General features: G+C 36.4%; 1 protein-coding gene across 10 annotated transcripts in view; it reads left to right on the forward strand.

Annotated features, from left to right (window-relative positions):
* The window catches only part of DMD (dystrophin), a 1,181,561-nt gene that overhangs the window by 519,889 nt on the left and 640,803 nt on the right, over positions 1-20,869 (forward strand). For all 10 annotated transcript variants that reach the window (XM_042035506.1, XM_042035543.1, XM_042035536.1 and 7 more), the window contains 8 exons: positions 97-242; positions 1,201-1,413; positions 3,781-3,894; positions 5,032-5,187; positions 7,556-7,726; positions 8,976-9,158; positions 10,718-10,852; positions 11,607-11,756. In XM_042035506.1, the coding sequence (XP_041891440.1) occupies positions 97-242; positions 1,201-1,413; positions 3,781-3,894; positions 5,032-5,187; positions 7,556-7,726; positions 8,976-9,158; positions 10,718-10,852; positions 11,607-11,756 (1,268 nt within the window). The remainder of the gene's footprint in view (positions 1-96; positions 243-1,200; positions 1,414-3,780; positions 3,895-5,031; positions 5,188-7,555; positions 7,727-8,975; positions 9,159-10,717; positions 10,853-11,606; positions 11,757-20,869) is intronic.

Here is a 20,869-nt window from a genome sequence, read left to right on the forward strand (position 1 = left end):
TTCCTTCCTTCCTTCCTTCCTTCCTTCCTTCCTTCCTTCCTTCCTTCCTTCCTTCCTTCCTTTATTTCCTTCCCTTTTTTTCCCCATTGAATGTAGTTTTTGACAGTTTGCCTCCTGCACACTACAAGGAGACAATGAACACTGTACTTGTGTGGATGCAGCAGTCAGAAACTAAACTCTCCGTGCCTCAGGTTGCAGTTGCTGAATATGAAATCATGGAGCAGAGGCTCAGGGAGTTCAAGGTGAGTGATCAAGCTGTGGGCATGAATGTCCCCACTGAGAAGTTTAGAACAGAACTCTGAGTTGGTACATGAATCTGCTGAAGCCTGTGGATCTTGAGTAAATAATGCCTATTTGGGTTTTAGGCCAGGGCTTCAGGAAATGGTAGTTACTTGCTTATATTGATTCCTGAAGTTAAAGAATTTAAGGTGGTGTTCACCATTGAAAGCATTTTTATAAGATATTGAAAATGTTAAGGAAAAACCCTTTTATGTCTCCATGGTATATAAAATACTCCTTAGATGATTGCTCTGGTAGTTAAATATAGATTTAGGCCATTTCATTTTCCAGGGCTGACATGAAAACGATTCTGATTTTCAAAATGAAGCACTGTCTTTTGTCAGATTTCCTGTCAAATTTACAAGCAGACACAAGTGTGTAACAAATTTTGCCAGTGGGCATAAACCCTCCCTGTATCTCAATGTCTGATAGAGTTTCTACTCTTGGATGGCTAATGACCATATTGTTTGATGCACAGTCAGAAATAAAAAGTAGAATATAGAAAAAAAAATAGATGAAGTAAATTTGGGATGAGAATTGCATAATTTTTGAGAAATTATAAAAAACTTTATATCACAGAATCAGTTCTCTTAAGTTTATTCTTTTTCTCCATGTTCTGTTTTTTTTCCCTGGTTCTTTTTAAAGTGTAATCAACAGGGCCATAGTAAATTCCTATCTCAAATTAATGAAATATATGTAGATCACATCTATTAACAAGTATAAATACCTCGGGTTATAGTCTCAGTTCAACTGAAAAAATCCTACTTGCTATGTTGCATGAGAAAAACAACTCTAAATTGCTCAGTAAATTTTGCCTTTCCCTGTTTTAGCAAAGATGGCCTCTATGTCTTGCCTGTGTTTGTGAAACAAAGAGAATTGCCTAGCGCATGTATCGGGATTCCATTTGCTTCTTATTCATAGGCTCTACAAAGTTCTCTGCAAGAGCAGCAAAAAGGCCTGAATTATCTCAGCACAACTGTGGAAGACTTGTCCAGGAAAGCCCCTGCAGAAGTCAGTCAGAGTTATCGATCAGAGATTGAGGTGGTCCTTGGCCGCTGGAAGAAGCTCTCGGCACAGCTGGCGGAACATTGCCAGAAACTGGAGGAGCGAATGAGCAAACTCCAGCGATTCCAGGTTAATCAAACTATTTCAGCCTCAGCTTGCATGTGGTGGCTTGTTGCTATGGACTAGGACAGAACACATTTAGGTACTTCCAGAAATTAATACCAAAGTGAGATGATTAAAACAGTACAAAAAATGTATTTAAATGTCTGCTTGATTTTGATGGGTGCAAGATTTTACTTTGAATTCTGTTTTCGTGGCTATTTCTGCCTATGTTCTTTCAATAGCAAAAAATTTTAATTTCAGTAAAAATTGTAAATAATGTTCCTCTACTTCCTTTTTCAATGTATCTGAAGCACTTATCATGCATCTGAAGTAGCTGTACCATATTGACTTTAATGAACCCACTTACATAACTAAAGTCATCTGTAATATGGTAGGTAGTATCTTGGCATCAGTTTCCAGAAAGCAAAAGTGTATTTAAGGTATTTAGAATGGCAGCATTGGAACCTCACCTGGGTGTCTGTAGGGCTGTTTCTCACTTTTTTCCTCCTCTCCTCTGTCTGTCTGACATTTTTGCTCTTTCTTAACTACGTTGTCACTGAGCATCACTAGCTCACCATAGCATCAGCTATGTCCTGTGGTGGTTCCACAGGAGGAAGCTGGAACTACATCCAGCACAGGACAGCACCTGTCCTCTCCTCACAGATGCCACCCTACTCCCAAAACAGTGGCACATAAAAAAAGCAAGGCACTTTGCTTAAGAAATTCAAGATCTTGTCTTTTCCCTCCCTTCTCCCTCCTGTCTCTACTCCCACTCCTTTGTCAAATTTAGAGGTTTGCCCACTGCTCTTAAAAAGGTCCTGAACATCATGACCATGCTCTATAAAACATGCATTTTTAAATCTGTGTAAGCTGTGGATGCACACAAATTTTAGCCCTTATATTTATTCCTGAAATTCCTATGGTACACATCTAATATAAAAGTCATTGTCTTTTCAGCTTGTTGAATGAAATTTCATCCAGATTATTGTTTTAACTGTTATAATTTATGAAATGCATCAGTATGGGATATGATGAAATCAGTGTTCATAAACAAAATGGATTTACAATCTGATTGAAAATGAGAGTCATACATTTGATCTTCATTGGTAGCTGGAGACTAATCTCTTTTTAAGTAAATCCCACCAGATCTATATTTTACCACATTAATGAACTATACTTAAAGTATTCTTGTAAAGGTATTAAAGGTTCATCATGAAATATGATTCTGAACTATTTTTACTGTTGGATAATGGAATGCACAGTAGATATTTCAACAGTGTTTTGGTAATCGCCATTCTGAAGTATACTGATAATTTTTGTATGATTAATTTTTTTAATTGATTTAATTTTCCATGGTAGACTGTTGTTTTTAAATATATCAGTCACATTAGGGAAATGTTCCCTTTGGTTACCTATCTCATAATTGTTACTAAGGCACGTTTGTGTACATTTTAGGAGAAAGTCTCTATTCTAATGTCCTTTTTGCGCTTTAATTCAGCTTTGCATTCAGCAAGTAATATCAATATCAATATGTATTTCATTGGTGATGAAAATACTTTGATGAAAAAGTGCTTTAAAATTTACTTTTAAAATTTTTGCCATATATATTTTTATTTTGATATGTGCATCTATTCACATAAGATGGCATTTTAAGGTAATTTTAGGTGGTGTTTTTTAAATCTCATTCTACTTTTCAAGTTATTAGATTACCTATGTAATGTTGCCTGGACTAGTAGCATTCCCTCTTTCCAAGTATTTGATGTTCAGATTTTTTTATCAATTGCAAGAGTTAAGTAAAGACTATGAAAATAATGTCTCTATTCTAGTGTTAGAAACAGTAACTGAGAGACTCTGAAATGACTCATTGAGCCATTATATGATTTTAGTTTCTGAAGTGGATCTCTTTCAGTTACACTGGTTTTTTTCATTCTGAATAATGAGGGAATTTTTCTGTGTTGTGTTCTGGTAGAAAAATAGGCACTAGAGCATATAACTTCCAAAAGGAGTCTGAATATTAAATGGAAGCACAGAAGATTTGATAGGAGAGCCTGAATTAAATGCCAAGTATGAGTAGTATGAAGCCATAGAAGGAACCAATGAACAAACATGCAGTATCTAAACACAAATGATATTTGTAAGGCATAAATTTGAGAGCCATGAAGTTGCCTACTCGTAGACACATTAAACTTGGTCAGAAGTGGTCAAAGTGCAGGTTAAAGTGTTGATGACAGTCCCAGGTAAAATTGGTTTTCCTTGTTTGCTGTGTTTGTATTTTCAGACAGCTCAATAATCTTGAAATTACATTGCAATGAGTTTAATTGTAGTGTCAGGATGAATTACACTCTTGCCAGTCAGGTTTTGTGTGATGCAATGAAATGTCGTTTTAATACACAGAATGACACTAAAACACTGAAGAAGTGGATGGCTGAAGTGGATGTTTTTCTGAAGGAGGAGTGGCCTGCCCTTGGAGACTCAGAAGCACTGGAAAAGCAACTTGAGCAGTGTACAGTGAGTATTACCTGCCTGCTTGACAGTTACTCAATTACTTTCTATGAGATGAGCTTAAACAGAAGTTACACAAATGATTACTGTTCCTAAAAATAGATTAATTTTTTAAGGGGATTGCCTTCTGCAGTATATTTGAACCTTTTGCATGTCCTCAGTTTGAAGGAAAATTCAGTTAAAAACATGAAAACTTTAATACCAGAAGGAGACAAACAGTGACAGTATTTTTATGTATTTATAGCAGGAGCAAAACATCAAATACAACAAATAATATGTAACTAGCCAACTAGCCTCTAAAGTCAACTGTTTATTTTCTTTGTTGAGTTCACGAATGTTGCTTATTTATTTTTTTAATCTCGATAATCTGTGCCAAAAAATCTTTTTCTATATCTGTTACACGATTTACAAACTTTTCCGACTGTAACAAAAGAACTTGTAGATATTCTGAGTTATATCCATTCTTTTTTCACTAAACTTACGAGTTCCAGATGCTATCCCAGTAGAGTTTTAAAGCATCGTGAAGTATTGGTACTTCCATCACATGGTTTACAAATTCTTCTTCCTGTCCCAACAGAGTGTGTTAGTGCAGTGAATCTTGTAATCCGTGATGGTCCCTGTCTATATGTTCAGTGGAATTTACAAGTTCTGTAAATGTTCTGGCAGGATGTGTAAATATTACGAAACATACACAGTGATCTTACAGAACTGCAAGTTCCTCATACTTTCTCTTAGCCATTATATAAATAAGAATTATCATTATTTTTCACTATTATAATGGAATGTTCTTTCAGAAATGTGAATAAAAGATCTATGTATTTTCATGTTTTCTTCAACCAACAGCAGGGAAGCATTTTAAGAGATATAATATATGTAATGTAACATTATGTAAGTATGTATTTACAGGGCATACATAACATTTAAAAATGACATAATTTTATTTGGTATAGAATAGCTTGCCACATTAGAGCTGCTCATTTCTTTCTTGTTTCTTTTCATAGATAAGTCTGTTGATTGGACTCATTTGACTGGAGATCTGGACCCCAGACAATTCAGAATCTCATGTAGACACATTTTCATAGAGATAACATATTTAAAACTTTGTGTGAATGCTGCTTGCCTAATCTTTTGCTATTTCTTTAGGCTTTAGTAAATGATATCCAGACAATCCAGCCCAGTTTGAACAGTGTTAATGAGACTGGGGAGAAAATGAAGAGAGAAGCAGAGCCAGAATTTGCTTCCAGAATAGAGTCAGAGCTAAAGGATCTCAATGCTCAATGGGACCACATTTGCCAACAGGTACCAAGTCTCCTGCTGTGACTGGTTCTTTTGAAATTAATCATTAGGGTTATCATTGGCAGAATTTGTCCTTCTGTACATATGCAGTAGATATGAAGCTGAATTTAGATGTATTAATTAAACTAATATTTTACAGAGTGTAATTTAGCCTGTAGCAGTACATGTAAAGTATATTCATTTATATTATAAAACAGTACCTTATTATTTTTATGACAAAGTTACGTACTAATATATTAGATCTAACAGCAGTGTCATTTATGGCTCCTGCAAAAATAGATTTCTGAAGGTGTTGTTTAGGCATTTGCCAAAACAGTCAAATTCTGTATTTAGTTTTATGTTCTCTTATACATTGTTGTAATCTCTTGTTATTGCTCTGGATGAAAAAAGGCGTTAATGCAGTGAAGGGTTCATAATTCAGTAACTCAGAATTAAGAGTATGTGCACATATGCATGTGTATAAATTAGTCTCCAGTAGTCACATGGAGTTGAGAGAATGGGGAATAATAGGAAAGGACAGCTCTTTTATTTTAATTAAAGACATTATTAATAATTTTGGAGAGTAAGGAAGCTAAAAATTACTATTATTTCACCGATGACATTTGGATTCTTATTTTTATGACAGTTCAAATAAGATTTTTCATGTTTTATTACCTTTAAATTTTTCCTACTTGCTTTTTCTCTTGTCTACCTTTATAATATATATTTTCATAACAGTAAAACTGTTACCTTTTAATATATTTTCTAAAATTTTTTATTATTCACTTTGTATGTGGAAAATAGCCTCTCTATATTTTTCTGATAAACATATTTTAAAATTTTGATCTTTGAAATCTGTAAGAGATTTTATTGATCCAGTTTTGTAGTCTTTCCCCTTTCACTACCATGGAGTATTTAATTCCATTTTTTTTTTGTGATACTAATAAGTGGCATACTTTTGCACTTCTCTCACAGAAATTTCAAGTATTGCCTTACAAATACAGAAGTCTGCCACAGTTTTATTCTGACTTCCCCAAAAATCTGCCTGCAATAATTTCATTCAATAAGAGGCACAGATTATTGCCTTTCAGTGGGCATTTCTAACAGAACTTCTTCAATCATAGCTATTGAAATACATGAGTAGTCAATACAAAAATGAGTCTGGTCTGTCCAGGTTTCCTGAAAATATTTGGAAAAGTCAGCTTGGGTTGATATACATGCAGTTAATATGACTGAGATATGTTAATTGGCAATTGTCATTGACAATTCAGATACTCTTTTCAGGTGGTGGGAGATTACCTTCTCTTCTGGTGCTGAGGCTGAGGAAGAGACAATTTTGCAGAGCCACATAAAATTCAGCTTTTATACTCACTGATTGTTGCTCTATTTTGTTCTGTAAAACAACATTTATGTAGAACAGCATTTATGTTAAACAGCCAGTCCTCAAGGATGAGTAACAAACCAATAAAAGTCAGAAATTAAGACCAAATACTAAGAAAATTTCTCCTGATACTGCTGAAAATAATGTTTACTGAAGCAGCACCACAGAGCAGGATATTGGAGCAATAAGCTCTGCAAGCCCAACTCTGAGAAATGGCATCAGTACAACTTCCTATTTTTGATGCAAACTTCTTAATACTATTGGAAGATAGATCAATCAGGGACAATTTTGATAGGTTAATGGACAATGAATAGAATCAGAGAATGGTTTTAGATGGAGGTAATCTAAAATATTATCTAGTTTTTGTTTTATACATGAGCTATATAACACAATTATATGATCCCCACTTAGTGATTAGGAAATGATTTAACAGTAGTATTTTTCCCTTTAAGATAAATAGTTTCTTCCAATAGGAGGTTGGGGTTTTTTTCCTTACCTATTTTTAGGATATTCACCTTTCTGAGACATTCATTAATGACTTTATCAGCAGAAGGAAGATATGAATATTGCTTTATTCTCTAGTAAGTTGCATTCGAACTAGTTAGAAGGTCATCTGACTTCATAGCTCAAGAGGCTTTGGTTTCATCCTTGGATGCACTTTCAAAGTCTCCTGTGTTTATTCTTTTTACATCTCACAGAAAATAGTCCCTGGGAGATAGTTTTTTTTCCAGATTTTCTTTCTGATGACATGAGCATATGGTGTAGACTCTTGTTGTAGAATCATTACAAACTCATTCTGCACAGCCATGATTCGCTAAAAAAGGGTGTACACAAATCTAGTACTTTTTTGATTGTCTATTATTAATATCTACCTAATTACTTGTTAACATCTGCCTAATTTCAGCAATGTTATTATTACAGGATTTAATTTGATTATTTTCAGGCTAAAATATTGTCAGGTTTGTACAGTAGCTTTGCTTCAAGTACTATGTAATCTTTTCTTTCTTAAAGGCCTATGCTAAGAAGGCTGCATTAAAAGGTGGTTTGGATAAGACTGTGAGTCTCAGAAAGGATTTATCAGAGATGCATGAGTGGATAACACAAGCTGAGGAAGAATATCTGGAAAGAGATTTTGAGTATAAAACACCCGATGAGTTACAGAAAGCTGTTGAGGAACTGAAGGTAAAAGATTAATTAATTCCTTAAGCTGTGTTCAAAGTTTTTTTGAAGCTCTCATTGTAAAGAAAGGTCTACTCTTTCTTTTTAGAAAAGTGCCTTTTCAGATCTAGCAGCCTAAAGTTAAACGTAGCAGGTGGCTTGAAGTAATTTCTATTTGGAATATGCTAGGAGATATTTGATATTCCTCAACACCACACTGCTTTTTTTCCTCTTTGCTTTATTGGATATTTGATTTGGATGTAGCTTCAACATTCTTTTTACTTAAGGAGTAATTCCTAAAAATTGGGCATTAGCAGCAGTAGAGTGAAATCAGTTTTATATCTTGTCTTTGCTTTAGAGTGAGCAGAAAAAAATATAGGACTTTAGGATGCATGTTGGTGTGTGCCATGTATGCATATTGTGTCTTTAATATAGGAGTATAGAAACAGCATATTTTGATTTCAGTTAGTAAAGTTTCCTTCAGGTGGGATGAACACGGCCTTTGGACAAAAACACTAACTTGTGATACATGCTTAAATACACTTCTGCTGAGCCACTGGATGTGGGCTTAATTCTTATTTCAAAGGTGAATTGTTTGGTTTGTGCTATTCAGGAAGCCAGATAATAACCTGGTTGTCATTATATATATGGCTTTAACAATCTATCCAACACTTTGTTTTCAAACTCTTCATTTTCCATGGGTTTTTCCAGTGTTTGAGAGCTTCAGACCATGCAACTGATGGTCTCACTATTTACTGAAACAAATAATTTGCTGCCAGTCAGAATATGCATAATATATGGAAATTTATGGAACAACTTAATTGTAAGTGAGCTTGTGATTTTGCCGTTAAATCTGGGTACCTGGATTTGTAGCAAAACAGAATTTTTTTTTTTTTTTTTTTTTTTTTTTTTTTTTTTTGTCATTTGTGGTTCATAAGTTATGATGCTAAAAGTGTTTGGACAATTTCCTGAGGGAAAAAAGTGCTGAAATGTTCCATTAGCCTGAGAGCTCCAGAACACTAGATGGCTGTGAGATGTTAAATTATATTGAGTATTGTGTATTGGCAACAAAATGAAGCAAAAGTTTTTTGGATGCATTCAAGATTATATCAGAAAGTCGGGGAATTAAATGCTTCCTGTTGTATTTTGTTTTGTTGTAGTGTTGTTTGAGTTTTTTTCTCCCTCTAGGATTCTGTCAGAGAACACTGATAGTTATCAGAAATCAGTTTCCTTCTTAAACCAGGACTATAACTTCTCTTTTTTTCCTTTCCAGAGAGCAAAGGAGGAAGCTCTGCAGAAAGAGGTGAAAGTGAAGCTTGTTACAGATTCTGTGAATAATTTTATAGCAAAGGCTCCACCAGCAGCTCATGAGGCTTTGAAAAAGGAGCTTGATGTTCTAATTACCAGCTACCAGCAACTCTGCAGCAGACTGAATGGAAAGTGGAAGACTTTGGAGGTTTGATATCTTGTCAGTCGTTGTATTTATAGCCCTCGTAACTGCAAGAAGTAAGGTGGAGAGCACAGATATATCATCATATGGGATCGTGGGTAGCCCAAGGCTATCCTCGCTTTATGAGCCATATACCAAATACCCCATGTTATGAGCCACACACAAAGTTATTTTGAGAATCATATCTGCTAGAGAGTTGTGTTACAAGAAAAGACTGAGACATGGCTCTTAGGTGAAAGATGGCAATGGCTGCCCAAGGTTTTATCCCTCCTGAGATCAAGCCAGGAATCTGGCTTTGTAGCAACCCTGTGATGTTCTCTTTATCAGCAACTCTGTGCTTCTCTCTTCCATGGCAAAGGATTTTGATTGAATGGCCCTGAAGCTGGTCAGGTGGTGTTATCTCAGCATGGGAACAGCATTTGATCTTCTGGCAAACTGAATATTTCTCATGTATTTCAAGTTGACCCTGCCATTTCGGCCAACTCCATTGCCGATTCTTGCCATGGCACTGCTTTTATATTACACAGTAGTCACGGTGAATTAGGTGTGGTTTTTTTGTTGTGAATTTTGCAAGAGCTATATTTTGCTTATGAATAATTTGAAAGAGCTAACCTCATACAGCACAATAATATACCAGAGTAAAAATTATCTTGTCTGAATTTCACTGTGGAAAATTAGGTGTGTAGTCTAAACTGGTAATCTGAATTTACCCTGATCATTGATGATGTGTTGTTGCATGTTAATATCCCTCTATAACCCTCATTTGTTGTGAGAAAAGTTAGGTGAGATGAATTGCACTCTGGGAAGCTTGATCTGCCAAGAGTGTAATACATTTCAATAACATTAATAAGTTCTACTAATGAAAAAAAGGGTACAAAAAGAGATTATTTATGGAGAGTTTAAATGTTTTGTTTGTGTATATAGTGCCATTTTTATCTGCTTATTTAAGCAGATATCTTCAGGCACTGTATAAATAAAATATTAGACAATAATTTAATTTCAGGAGAATAAGAACATTTTACAACATTATATTTAGTACTCTAGCACTTAAAAGGTACATAAATTGCACTAAATGCGGTTTAGAATTAATTTCCATAGAGATTTCAATCTGAATTCTTAAAAGGTGACATTTTATGAACATGTTATTTAAGCAATTAATATATAGAATATATAAGGAATCTAACTCCTTTTAATAATAAAGACATAAATTTCTAACATGGGTCTTTAAAAATTCTGCTCACTTTTATATTTATATTAAAAAAAACTTTACAGAAAACATATAAAGTGAATAGTAGATGAAGATTCAAGTTGTGTTTTGCAAAAGTGTTCACTTTTTCATGTTATTTTCTGTGGTTTTTCTCTGTTTAATCAAAATGATGGTTTTCTTGTCTTTTATGTTAATTTGGTTCATGTGAGTAGTGGGAAATAAAAATCAACTGCATTGTTCCATAAGCCTCAGATATCAACCATGTTGCTTAGGGGATAAGGCATGAATGTATTCAGTATTTTAATGAGTGAAAATTTTCAGTGAGATTTTCAATCTAAATAAACCTTTTCTTCATCAGGAGGTATGGGCATGTTGGCGTGAATTATTGTCATATTTGGATGTAGAAAATAAATGGTTGAATGAGATCGAACGGAAACTCAAAGCAACTGAAAATATCCAGGGAGGTGCAGAAGAGATTTCTGAGTCTTTAGATGTAAGTGCTAACTTAAATTACCAAATCACATATAAATAAATTCTAAATTCCATGTCATTCTAAACAAGCTGTGAATTAACATTACACAGGAGCAAATTTCAGAATATTTGTAAAGTCCTAAGTTCTCACTAGATTCAAGAAACGAGGTTTTGAATTCAAATCCAGCTAAATCAAACAGTAATTAAATGTGGTATGGCTGGTGTCATAGACAGTTTTGGTAATGATAAAATAAGCATTCTTAAAAAAAATTGCCTCAGTTCAGACAGTCAAAAAATGTTGAAGGCTTCAGAGAGGGCAAGTTTCCATCATAGAAGTGCAACTTTGTTTATTATTCTTTTTTATTCATAGAGCCTTTTAAATTTGTAGGGATTAAATTAATACTTTTAGTGCATCAAAATACAAAATATTGCATTGATAATTCATTCTTGATGCTGAATTTCATCAATTTAGATACTCAAGTGAGTTTTTTATATTAAAGTACAACTACTTTCACTGAACTCATTGGGCATAGCCCACATTTTTAAAATCAAGCAGTAAATTTATTGCTTTATGAAAAATCTTTGTGCTTGGTAATAAGTAGTACAGAACATTATTTATCAAGGCATGGAACATAAGTACTTCATCTTTTTTTCTCTATTTTTAATTTATATGAAACATGATATTTCTTTCTTATATTTTTAAGGCAAATTGGGATTGCTCTGTAGAACCTTATTTACAAAAAGGAAAATAAACTACTTTTTTTGACTTTTTTCAGTCTCTGGAACGTTTAATGAGACATCCAGAAGATAACCGCAACCAGATTCGGGAACTGGCTCAGACTTTGACAGATGGTGGAATCTTGGATGAATTGATCAATGAGAAACTTGACAAGTTCAATACTCGATGGGAAGAACTTCAGCAGGAGGTATATTTAATGGTCCTCCCATTAAGTAGAGGACAATCTAACGCCACTTAAAAAATAAAAAAGTTATTTTGTTGGTACAGTTCCTGAACAGGTCACAAACAAAATTTTATGTTAGAAGTGGTTTCATGGGTGTGGTGGGCTAACTCCAGTAGGCAGCATAGGACCACAAGACTCCACATCTCCTGGTGCTTTGACAGAGATATAGAAAATGCAAAAGCAAGAAAACTCATGGATTGGGATTAGGACGATTTAATAAGTAAAAGGAAAAAAGGGTAAAAGCAAGTGATGCAGAAGAAATTACCCCCAGAAGACTAATACTCAACCAGTCCCTGTGGAATGACAACTTTGAAAACACTTTCCCCCACCTCTTCTTATTGTTGAGCATGACCCTGTGTGGTGCTTAGGTCAGCTGTCCTGGCTGTGTCTTTTCAAAGCCCCTTGCCCACCCCCAGCCTGCTCGCTGGAAGGGGCAGGGTGAGAAGGAGCAGTCCTGGGCACTGTAGAAGCCCTGCTAAGCAATGACTAAAACATCCCTGTGTTATCAACACTGTTTTGGCCACCAATCCAAACCACTGAACCATACAGGCTGCAGTGAAAATTAACTCAGTCCCAGCCAAAACCAGTAAAATAGGTAACCCCAAAATTTCAAAACCATAGTGACCAACTAGTGGATTTAATCTTAAATTGAATACGTAGGATGTTTTCTCTGACAAAACTCTTAGCGAGAAGCAAATTATTTTAAAAATGAAATATGAGTAATATCTTTTACATGTATATTTTTCATTAAACAATAAGTGCACTTGTATCAATGAAAGATTTGAAAAGACGCTTCAATATAGAAACACATAACACAAGGAGAGCCAAATCTAGAAATATGCTATAAATATGAGGAAGACATCAGCTCAGTACTTGGTGAAGATCAGAAGTAGTTATTAGGGGAAGACCTAGCAAAGGACATAGATAGCCCCTTTATGACTGTAATCAGAACATGCTCAAAGATGACCTACAAAAACTGTCAAAAATTACTCGGTTACAAGGATATAAATGACGCACAAGTGCAGATTTTTGGAAAGCAGGTGTATTAGAAGGATGAAAATCTACATAACAACGAAAAGAATTTTACTTCTTTCGTGGTGCTTGAAATATACTTATTCTTGAAAACAGTGGAAGTAAACACACTACAATAAAAATTATGGGAGGGTCCTCAGCTGTTCTGAGAATAAACTTGAAGGTTGGGGAGGGAAAAAGCCCAGTCGGGGAAAGAGCCTGGAGCACTGGAGCAGTGCAGGCATTCAGGTAATTCTGTGTAACTGGACAGTGTCATAACAGAAATGTAAATAGAAATTTTTGTATACCTGCTCTTTTTTTTTTTTTTTTTTTTAATAATCTCAATCCTGTGAGTTTATAAAAATATGTAGACTCTCTGGAATTCTACTTCTTTGTATTTGTCAATTTTTTACTGACTTGAAGGAGAAAACTAGGAACATACAGAAGGCTTCCAGGGTATGAGAACAAGACTTTCAAATAGTCTTTTTGAGTGATAGTTGAATACTATTCAGTCACCACTAATAGATATTAAATCAAAATTCATAAAACTTCAGGGATTTAGTGTGAAAAGCATATCGTGAAGATGTTGTGTGAAATTCTGGAAATAATTTCAATGAGAACATAGGCAAATATATTAGAAATTTGCTCATTGCTCTCCAATTTCTTTCAAAGATAGGCAAATTGGGGTGGAGGGCTTCTTTAAAAGCTTCTTTGAAAGCTTGATCAGATGTTGAGTAGTTAAATACTAATGGTGAGATCTTACTCTGAAGTGGAAAAACATAATTTTTTTTTTTTTCATAGATTCCTGGTACTGAACTTTCTGTGCTGTTTGTGTAGTCTCTTGAAATTCAAGCAGCATTCTCCTTGTATAATATATATTGCAGGCACATAACACACACCAGCTCATGGTCAAGGTCACTTCTTCACTTGGCCGATTGGTAGTCCTAAAGTGGTGAAGTTATTTGTTTCTATTTGAATAATTGTGCTGGTAATTACCAAGACTATAAGCTCATGTGGGCAGAAACTGATTTGTGAAATATTTATTCACTACTAATAGAGCAACCAAACCAACCACTTCCATATGAATGATGCTGCAAGACAATGCAGCTTTGCTGCTGAGATAGAGATTCATTTTTAAAGGCAGATAATGGCCTGTGTTTATATGCCTTATCTTCTTTAGCTAACAAAGACCGAGTGTGTTTAGTTTACTTTTGAACATTTGGGGCTGGCTGATAAGCAAAGTATACCCTATCCTTACTTTTCAAGGACTGATTCACTTAAAACTCTATATACTGGATTTAGGAAACACTGAAGGATTTGAAGCTAATATTGCAAGTAACTATCATCCCTTGTAATGCTGAAAGTGATTTAAATCCTGTCCAGCAAACTTCAGAAATGACAATCGGATATTCTTGAGACTATGCTTGCAGAAAACTGTACAAAACATTATTGTTCACATGGACTTTACACTAGATTCAATTATTATTATTGAGTCCTATCTCTTAATTCCTTTTAGGACTCCCCTGAAGATTACCTTTGGTTTCTTTCAAAGAGCACGCATTCATCATTTGACACAATTTTTCTGTTTTGCTCTCCTCTCCAGAGGAGAAAGAATATTTCACACCCAATCTCCACATGATTTCTGGCTGCCAAGAGGGCTGCTTTTACAAGTTCTGAGGCATTATCTGCCTGCAGTGATAACCTAAAAAGATAGAAAAATCTTTCCTGGTATGGTTTCCAGGTTTGGAAGTCAATTGATCAAAGCTGAATATCACTTAATGGATGGGAAGTCATATATTTCTAGGCATTTACTTGAAAAGTCAATTGATCAAAGCTGAATATCACTTAATGGCTGGGAGGTCATATATTTCTAGGCATTTACTTGAAAAGCACACTGCATAATATTACTAGAACTTGCAGAAGAGTTAGTTCTAGGTTGGAGGGTCTTAAAAAATCATGGGTCCAAAGGTAATGTTTTGAATTTTAAAAAACATGTTTCTAATTTAGGTCTAATCACAAACATTAATCTACTCTGAGATTAAGCAAAGATTAACATGTTTGGAATTTGATGTGAGGGATACTGTTGGGGTCCCTTCCCTCCTGCCATGTAGTCCTGGGAGAGGGGCCCCGGGGGGGGAGACACGAGGTTTCCCTGCCCCTGCTCAGCCTCATTCCCCCTTGGTTGTTTTGTGTTCCCCTGCGCGGGCAAGGACCCTCGGGTCCCGTGATTGAGCAGTTCCTCGGCAGAGCTCCGGCCACACGGCTGGAGAAATAAACATCTCTGAAACATCTATCAAGAATCGGTCCATATATATTTCTTTTCCACGGGACTCCTTGTTTGATACATCATGTTACAGTATCTGCACTGTAACAAATGGTGCATAATGCGAGCAGAATGATCCCCGATCCCTAAGCGACTGATGTGTGAGTAAACTCTAGAAACTCTGGATTTCTCTTCTTGTTTTGTTTTGCTGTTCCATCTCTAAACTATGGAGGAACCGTGGAAAGACTTTTGGCTCTCAGAGCCACATATGGACATTTATCTTAAACTTGAAAAGATTCTTGAACAACGATTTGTAAATTTTAGCTTAATTCAAGCTCAAAAGGAACTGAAACACTTCCTGGCATGGTTGTTTAAGAACTTTTTCTATGTTTCTTGGGATGTGATTGTTACCAAAGACTTTTGGAATACCGTTTGGACACAGTTAATTTCTGAGTCAAAATATATGCCAGTGGAAGAATAGTTTCATGAATATTATTTAATTACCGAGACTGTTGAGCAATGTCAGCTGTGTCTTGACGAAGGGAAGCGTGCCTCATAGTCCGTGCGACCGCGGCCACGTGGACCGAGCCCTCTCTGATCAGCAGTGAGGCAGTTCCCACGTGCGGGCGGAACAGCGTGAGCTGCAGTGTTGGCCACGGAGCGAGCCGCAGCAGGAGCGGGGTGACCCAGCGGTGCCCACCCGGCCCCGCGCAGCGCGTGGTGGAGCGAGCCCCGTGAATGCCCGACCGAGAGGAGCAGCGCGCGGGTGGTGGCTGGCGGCGGTGAAGCGGAGCCGCGCCCAGCCAAGATGCGCGCTGGAGCAGGGTGCAGGGGGGTCGTCGCTCGGGGGCCCGGCGGAAACATGGGCGCGGGGCTGCGCAGAGCCCAGACACGCACCGGAGCAGCGCCGCTCGGAGAACACGGAGCAGCCGCAACGCGGGGGCCCGGCCGAGACATTGGAGTCAGCGAGGCAGCAGCCACGCAGGACCGGCACCCATGACGAACACGCAAGCACGTGATAGGAGAAGTTGTAGCAACGAAAATCACAGGAACTGTGAAATGGTACAATGTAAAAAACAACTATGGATTTATAACACAAGATGATACAGGGGAAGATTTATTCATCCGTAGAACTGCCATTAAAAGGAATAACCCTAGAAATTACCTGCAAAGTGTAGGAGATGGGGAAGTTGTACAGTTTGATATAGTGCAAGGAAAGAAGGGTTTACAAGCAGCAAATGTTACTGGGCCTGGAGGTAATCCAGTCAAAGGCAGCCGTTATGCACGAAATTATAAACAATATCCATCCCAGCAACTTCCCTACCCACAACCTACTTTCCCCTTTTACCCTATACCCAATATAAACCCTTTCCTAAGTTTACCCCATCCCCAGTTTATTCCTAATCCATTTTTCACCTCATGGCTTCCCTATACAATTCCCTTTCCTTACAACTCCTCTCCGATGCCGAGGGGGTAATGAAAAGGGGGAGGGAAGAAATTAAACCCTCTCCTGCCTCAGTTTCCCCACAAAGCATTCCTGGAGAGTCCTGTCTCCCTTCTGTCAGCCTTAAGATGTTCTAGAGAATCTGTTTGGACATTTAAAGACTCAGGAGGGTGGCTTGTCTTGTTTTGAAACTGTTCTTGTTATGTTTATCCAGTTTTTTTTAATGTTAAGTTCTAAATCTCTTCTTGTTAAAAATAAACGGGTGAAATGTCGGGGTCTCCTCCCCTGCCATGTAGCCCTGAGAGAGGGGCCCTGGGGGGAGACACGGGGTTTCCCTGCCCCTGGTCAGCCTCGTTCCCCCTTGGTTGTTTTGTGTTCCCCTGCACGGGCAAGGACCCTCAGGTCCCGTGATTGCAGCAGTTCCTCAGCAGAGCCCCAGCATGTGGCTGGAGAAATAAACATCTCTGAAACATCTACCAAGAATCGGTCCATAGATATCCTTTTCCATGGGCCTCCTTGTTTGATACGTGTGTTACAGTATCTACACTGTAACAGGGTACAGAGAATTTGTGACATATCTCAGTCACAATCATTATCACACCAAGAGTCAGGTTAAATTTTAAAGTAATTTAAGCAAGTTAAAAAGGAATTTTAAAGCTTCCTAACTTTTTAACTTTGCCTGTGGCAACGTTTCTCAATAATACAAGTGTATAACCGAGCCACAAAAAACCCCCAAAAAGCTAAGATTTCTGCCTTTCTTAACAGACCCTTTTCCACGAGCTGTAACTTATAAGCTAATTAATGAACTGAACTCTGCATTTTAAATAAATACACCCTGCAGTAAAAGTGCTGTAATTTTCAAAAGCTTTTGTGCTATTATTCTCCCACAGCCCAACTACTAAGTACTGCCTTGATGCTATTTGGTTTTAACTGTAAAACTCTAACCAACATCTTAGTAACTGCATGTGTGACTGATGTCATTAAACAGATGAAATGTCTTATTTAGTCAAAAAAGTGGTAATATCTATAAATACAACTTTATAACATTCAGCATCAAGGAATTAACTATGGTCCTTTCCCTTAATATTACCTTTTATATGGGTAATATGCAATGTTGCTATTTCCTGCATTCACCATTGGCTTTTGGTAGATTGTAAACAGATTTGTGCAGAACATCATATCATAAAAAGTATTATGTTTATCATAAACCCACTAAAAATCTATAAAAACCCTGTAGAGACTTAAAAATTTATTCCATAAATATTTTTTTTTGTTTCTCTTTCATTCTGATAGTGCCTAACAGCAGATTTTTTTTTTTTTGAATTAGTTTTCCTTGACAGCTGTCAACATTTCGCTGGCTCAGAAATAATTAAAGAGTTGGTTGTTTTCCTGAGATTTTCCGTTTAGAAATTAACTGTCAGCTACTTCTCTTCAGAGACCAAAGCCTTCAGCTATATTGACTATGATCTGATAGCAAAGCTGGAGCTTCTTGTTATCTTCTCAGACCCACACTGCAGTGTTAAGCCATCTAGATTTTTTCACAATGAAATAGAAACCCCATAATATTTCAGGAAACAAATAAGCAAATGAATCAAACAGGACATCATAAATTAAAATATTTTTATACCATAGATACATAAAATTTCAGCTCTCAGCTCTCACATGTCTTTAAAAAATAGGCATATATAGATTTTCACACAGTCAGACATGGGTTGTAAGGACAAATTTGAAATTCGGCTTCAGAGACGTAAGTGTGTAGTATCACTACTCCTTTTTGTAAAGCATTCTAATGCTTATGTCCACCAACAACTCTTTTCTATGGAAAGAGAAGAAGAAGACTTCTCAATATTGTGGCATTCCCCTTGACTGAATTAGGAAAATATTCTGCAATGCCAGTGGTAGTACCAGGGACCTACTTAGTGAAAAAGATTAAATTTTTGAATCAATTGTTGCTTATTGTAGAAATATGTTATATTACATGAGTGTATCGTACCTTTTATAAGATTATTGTAAAGATTTTCATTTACATTTGGTGTGGGAATTCAACAGGGTCAGCTATGGGCTTGACTTTAGGTGAACATGCAGGACAGGGTTTCCAGTAAGCAATACAGACAAAAAAATTAAGATAGCACCCATTTATATCTGAGAAAATCATCACAACTCTGGAGGTACTATTTCCCAACATTCAGCTGTGTGGCTCTTCTCCCATTGCCAAAATAATTCCTCTCTTTTACTGCTGCATTAATGTCTTGGTCTTACATCATCCATTCATTCACTTAAACTGTTCACAGTTTTGGGAAAAGATGTGCTTTCAGCTCACTTGGAAGAGGCAAAATGTCACACAGATTCTCAGGCTGTAATCAAATTCTCTCTGAGGACAATGAAAGGGGAATTTTTTGTCATTGTGTATGTGTTGTGTGCGCATAAAGACATCACAAGCATGAATATGTATTTATCTGACTTTATATTTGCTTGAAATACAAATGTAAAAATTCAGTCACTCAGGCAACGATTTGTTGTAATTTTTCCTTAAGCTAATCTGCTATAATATTTGATCAACAAGTTTAGGAATCTTTTAATTTTTCCAGTTGTATTCTAAAATGGGATTTTGATATACATAGTTTCTGATTATATCAGCACAAAGATGACAATTTTTCGATCACCGCTTATTTTTTGTAGTGTTTTAGGCTTTGGGAATTTGCGTGCGTTCTGCTACTTCATTGCATGCATGCAGTCTGCTTCTAAGGCTGGCAGCAAATGTATCTGTACTTAAACAAGTCCCTAATTCCAAATATTTGACAGAGGTTCAGAGTTTCAGGTGTTGCTATAAAACTAGTTTTTCAGATAAGACTAAATTTAATATTGAATTCTCTAGGAAGTGCAGACACTTTTTTGGATGACTCATAAGAGTGGAACTTTATTAGTGTCTTATTTTAAATGGTGAGCTTTCCTGTACAGAAGGACATGGAGCGTGTGTTAGTCCTAAACAGTTAACCACAGAGATCAGTTAAGGCAGGGGGGTTCTTCCAAGCTTCCAGGAGGATGACCTTACCCATTAGATGTAGAAAGCTACTTATCCTGTTTCTGAGCTAATGTGTCTTTCAATCTACCCTATAGTGACGCAAATGGATTGATAGTCTATATCTTAGCCAGGCTTACAAATCAGTAGTAAGTAGTGCCAAGGTAGATGGAAGCTGTGGTTTTTAAATTCAGCTGTTGTTTTTAAACTCACTGCTTTGAACAGGCTGAGAAGATTTTTACATTAAAATCTGCAGTCAGATGAACATAAAAGTAATTTAGGTAGCAAGCCTTAGTAATGTAGTAGGGTAATAATACCTTGGTGGTTTAGGTGCTCCCATTAACACTGACAGCATGAGTCTGATATGTAAAACTGCTCAGTTCCATGGAAGGTTCCTGGAACTGGCAGTGATACAAGATTATCTGATCAGTTGTTTTGAAATAGCACAAAGCAGCTTACAAAAACAAATATAGAAAATACTGGTTGGATCCCTATCCTTTAACTAAGTCAAACAGCTAGCAAGAATGCTCACAAGAAATAATCTTTTTCATTTGTTATATGTGAAGCTCTGTAAGAATCTGAGAGCTCCATGAAGAAGGTACGGATATATCAAATATTCTCACTGAACTGCTGAGAGATATTTTTGTTCAAGGCGAGAGTGTTGTAATGGGTATGAAATAAAATTAAAGTATGGCTGGCTTACCAGAGAGAAAACGTGTGATTTGACTTGAAAAATGGTAGGATACCTAGCAATGTTATTTAAAGGGTGCTTGCTTTCACCTTTGATTAATGTCAAAGAAAGTTAGTCACCTTATCCTGTGATCAGCAATATGGCTGGGCTTGTACACAGAAAAACTCTGTTGAATTTGAAGTTGTTGGTAACTATTGTGTGCTTTGTATAAAGCAGAAACTCTGCCAGGCAGTAGCTGGGGTCCAAGTAAAATATGAGTCTGCAGGTAGACACAATGACAGATGGAAGAATGTACTGGGTTATTTATTACCTGATAAATGCCTTATTAAAGTGTTGCAAATAATATTTAAAGCTGACTCATTTATGTGAAGTGTTTAATATAAGCATGTTCTAAGGACAAATTGGATGGAGAATTTATTGCCCTCATTTTTTAAACCATAAACTGAACTCCTTTGAAAGGAAAACATCCTTCTCCAAAAAGGGTCATGTAAAAACCCACGGTGGCACTGCTGGGGGACTAGAAGCAAGATTCAACTTTTTAGGTTTTTTTTTTCCCCACATTACAGAAAAAGTAGGCATTGTCTTTTCCAAACATCTATTTATGCTTCATCTAAGAGAAATCCAGCTCAAGAGAGTTGTTATGCCTCTC

The sequence above is a fragment of the Corvus kubaryi genome, unplaced genomic scaffold, assembly GCF_017639235.1.
Source record: "Corvus kubaryi isolate FWS band 111438036 unplaced genomic scaffold, C.kubaryi_AGA036_p1.0 133, whole genome shotgun sequence".
Taxonomy (NCBI): Eukaryota; Metazoa; Chordata; class Aves; order Passeriformes; family Corvidae; genus Corvus; species Corvus kubaryi.